Raw genomic sequence first — 4,326 nt, 5'->3', positions numbered from 1 at the left:
TTTATTTATAATTTCTTTCTGATTAAATGTATAAACACTCTAATTTTTTTTCTCTACTAGAGTTGGTTTTATATAAATTTTTTAATTTACTATCTTATTATTATTTTGATGAAATTTGAAATCTCTCTACGTATTATGATTAAGTTCTAGAAATTCTTTCAGGAATGCTTTTTTTATTTTATCCTACATAAGATGTTTCAATTTATTATTTATTCAATTGTTAATCTCCCTCATCATTTTTTTTCTGAATGTCGAAGTGTAAGTCGAGATAGTTTTATTACAATTTTAATTTATTTAATGAAATTTCCTAATTAAAATGAGATGAAATCGTTTATACCTCTTTTATTGTATCAATTCGAGAAATATACTATGGTTAGTACAAAGAAGAACGCAACCTATAAATTTAATAAAAGTCTAATTAAGTTCCCCTGCTGTCAACAAAGGTATCAATATTTACTCCACTATTTTAAAGTCCAGTTTCATCCCATATTGAGAATTCTTCATCTTCGCTGTTTACATCAGATTCATAGTTATCATAATTACTGTTGTTATTATTTACATATTCTTCTGTTTTTGATTTATTTTTTAAGAACTTTTAAAAATATTAATCACCTTATTTTAGTGATTACTGAGCTTTAAATATTTATTAAATTTTTTATATATCGCCAATTAGATTATTTTTTATGGTATTATTTTTATTGTTTGATGAAAAAGTATCTTTGTGTTAAAAACATTTATATGAATCAAGACATGTTTTTTTATTAGTCTTATTAAGAGATTAAGGTATATCTCTTAAGAATTAATTATTATTACTTTGAGATTTTTAGATCCTAAGCTAACATGTAGAAACTTTCTCTAGATTTGAAAAAGGATTTCCCTAAAAATATTATTCTTACTTCTTAGAATCATCTTAAGAGGAGTTTTAAGGTGAATAAAAATTATTGATAATACTGCAAGCCATATTAAAAAAATGAATATTCTTATTTACTTATTTATTATTTGGATTTAATGTTATATAAATTGTATTAATTATATAATTACAAAAATCAAAAATTTATAATTTCTATTTGTTTAATACGTTATTAAGTTAAAAGGCTACGATTCTATTTTTCCTAATTTAGAAAGAGCAATACAAATATGAAAATTTGATCAAGAAAATTATATTTTTGCTACAATTATATGACGATTTACTCATATAATTTTACAGCAATAAAAAGATAAAACAAAAAGATTGTAAATTTTTAGAATTTTTAGTTTAAATTGATAATCAAAAAGTATTTGCTGTATCATAAAATAATTATTTTTTAGATGATTTAAAAAAATAAATTATGCCTTTATGACCAATCAAATTGGTTTTATGATAGATTGATAAATATATTAGAAATTTATTTATCTAAACTTTTACTTTGATCAAATTAAGTGAAAGAAATATACTAACAAATAAAAAAGGAAGGGAAAAAAATTAATTACTTTTTACTATCTTATTATTCACTGATATAGTTTTGATTATTACTTTATAACTTAAAAGTATAAAATTATATACCATCAGTTCTTATTAATAAATTAAAGAGCATGCAAAGTAAAGTACATATTTTTTTTGTTTTTAAAGTCCGATTATATTATGTTTTACCCTGCTTAAAAATAATAGATTGAAAAAAAGTAATTATAATATATTTAATCAATAAATATTTAAAATTGAAATTAATTATTTATTATTTTATCATAAAAATCTTATAATTTTAATTTTCAAGTTTTAAAATACATTTTCGATATATTTTAAATTGTAAATATAATAAATATGTAAGTATTTTTAAAACAAGTATGTTTATGTAAATAATACAAAAAATTCAAAACATCCTTAATATTTGAATCTTTTTAATATAAATATAAATATTTTTTCTAACAACATCAGAAGTTGATGTATTAATTTATATTTTAAGATTTAAGTATTTAAAAGAAAAAATATAAAGAAACTTCTAGTTTTATCCTTATTTTTTTTTTAAAGATTTACTTTCGCTGATAAAAATAAACTAAATATAATGAGTATATAAATTGAGTATTACAAAACAGAATTATAATTTTTTATTATATAAATGAATTTTTTTTTTAACAAAAACGCCAAGCTAATTAGATTTCAGTTTATAAAGCTAGAATGGATTTTTCCATGATCTTTAACTAATTAATTAATTATTTATTTTATAATTTACTATCTTTATTTTACTAGTTAATTATTCTATTAACAAATAATATTATCTATTCTAGTATACAACTCTAGTAACTAACTAATCTTTACATTCATGAATCTAATTTAATTTATTAATACCATTTTTTATTTATATCCAAATAACTAATATGAATAACAAAAAAAATTGTGAGCAATTTCTAATAAAATCTGATAATATTCCATGATATAAAAAATTTATTGTTAACTGATTTTGAAATGCTATATTTTATTTTAGAATATTTAATATAAAATTTAACACAATTGAATAAAAATTTTTATATAGAATCTTTTATTACGTTTATCTTTTTTAATTTATTTAAATTCAAAAATATTGAATAAATTGTATAAAATATTTTAAATGAGTAAAATTGTTTATTATTTAAATTTATTAATTTGTATTTGAATTAGCTAAAACTGATTAATTTCCTAATAAATTAATTCTAGCTGTAAATTTAATAATTATATGAAGCAAACTTCAAAAATGGGTAATTTTTTTTGTATTTTTAACATTATTATGCAAATAATAATACAAATTAATAACAAATAAAATATTTTTTAAAATATTAGTTATCTTTAAAATGTTATAAAACATTTTTTTATATTATAAACAAAAAAACCTTATTCAGTAGAGGTTTGCATACTGATCTAAGATATATATAAAACATTCTATTGAAAAACTATAAAAAAGAAGTTAGTTTGTGTGAAAAATAGAAGAATCTATTTTATTTAATTTTTCATTCAGAAAACTCCCTTTTATACCGTTATCTCGTTATCTGGTTATTTATTATTGTTTTGTAAGCAAATAAAAAAAATAATGTTTTTGATTCTTAATATTAATTGCGTTTAATTATCAATTTACATTATAATTAGATTTTATTAGTAGGAAAAGTGCTGAATTAGTTAAATAATTATGTCATTATTGAGCTGATTAATAGTTTAAAATAAATTATCAACATTTTGAAAAGCATATAATTCTAATAACTAAGTTAGTTTAGTTTTGTAAATTGAATTAATTTTTTACATTGATAACTATAATCTTTTAAAATAAATAATAATTACTCTTGTTGTTGTAAATTAAAACTTATTCAAGTAAACAAAAATTTAATTTGGTTCAAATTTTGTGAATTTTCTTTATAGGTTAATTATTATTATTATTTGTAAAAAGTATTGATACTAACTGTCCTTCCTCTTAAACCCACACTTCTAAATAAATAACTATTTTTGATGATATGACAAACTTAACTCCTCAATCACAAATAAATAAATACCTAAATAATAAATATGAATGTTGAGATCTTGAAGTATGTACTTTAATTATGTTTTTATATTTTTAAGTTATGCTTTAAGAGATTAATATTATTTAATTAGATATTCAAGAAATAAGTAAATATTATAATTAAATCAAAGTTTTAAATTCAAATTAGATAAGTATTTTTTTATAAATAAATTCGCAGCTTAGATATTTTTAAATATTTTTATTTACTCATGTTCTTTTTATTTCTTAATTTAGATCATTATCAATTTAATATTTTCTAAAAAAGGAATAAATTTCATAGAATTTTATTTCGAAGATTCATCTTAAAAATTGTTAAGAGATGACATATTTTAAATTAATAGTGTACAATGAAGGCCTTGAAGAAAATAGTACATCTAATTAATAAAGTAAAAAAATAAATCTAATTTAAGATAAATAATTAACTACATTTAATTAAATAAATAAATATACAAAAAGTTCTGAAAGATAGTTCTAATACCAACCTTAAAAAAAAGTAAACATGTCATTGTAAAATGCAGGACATCGTTCAAAAAAATTTGCAAAAAAAATAAATACACTTAATAAACTATAACATAAGAAGATTAAACCATAATTTAAAATAGTAAACACAAAAACTCAGTAAACGATAAAATAAACTGAAAATATATCATATCCCAATCAAAATGACTAATTTCAATAAACAAATAATAATAATAATATTAGACAGTAAGAAAGCAATAATTCCTTAGATCTTAGTTGATTAGAAAACATTTATTTGCTTAATATTTTTTTAACAATATTATTCTATTTTAATCATATAATACCTTAAAAAGATGATATTTTTGTT

General features: G+C 18.2%; 2 protein-coding genes across 2 annotated transcripts in view; one reads left to right on the top strand and one right to left on the bottom strand. All coding sequences in view use genetic code 6, as the record gives it.

The window, feature by feature from the left end:
• TTHERM_00642380 (hypothetical protein) overlaps positions 1–961 on the bottom strand; it is a gene marked incomplete at both ends in the record, with an annotated part of 1,080 nt that extends 119 nt beyond the window's left edge. The window contains one exon of the mRNA XM_001015356.3: positions 1–961. This exon is cut by the window's left edge and continues 119 nt beyond it. Within this exon, the coding sequence (XP_001015356.3) occupies positions 1–961 (961 nt within the window).
• A 2,858-nt stretch (positions 962–3,819) lies between these two features.
• Positions 3,820–4,326, top strand: part of TTHERM_000641380 (hypothetical protein) — a gene marked incomplete at both ends in the record, with an annotated part of 624 nt that continues 117 nt past the window's right edge. The window contains 4 exons of the mRNA XM_012797493.1: positions 3,820–3,886; positions 3,957–3,993; positions 4,078–4,118; positions 4,313–4,326. The exon at positions 4,313–4,326 is cut by the window's right edge and continues 117 nt beyond it. Coding sequence (XP_012652947.1) covers positions 3,820–3,886; positions 3,957–3,993; positions 4,078–4,118; positions 4,313–4,326 — 159 coding nt within the window. The remainder of the gene's footprint in view (positions 3,887–3,956; positions 3,994–4,077; positions 4,119–4,312) is intronic.

Source organism: Tetrahymena thermophila, assembly GCF_000189635.1.
Source record: "Tetrahymena thermophila SB210 genomic scaffold scf_8254653, whole genome shotgun sequence".
Lineage (NCBI taxonomy): Eukaryota > Ciliophora > Oligohymenophorea > Hymenostomatida > Tetrahymenidae > Tetrahymena > Tetrahymena thermophila.
Note: the sequence above shows the minus strand (reverse complement) of the source record. Positions and strands in the feature narration are given on the sequence as shown.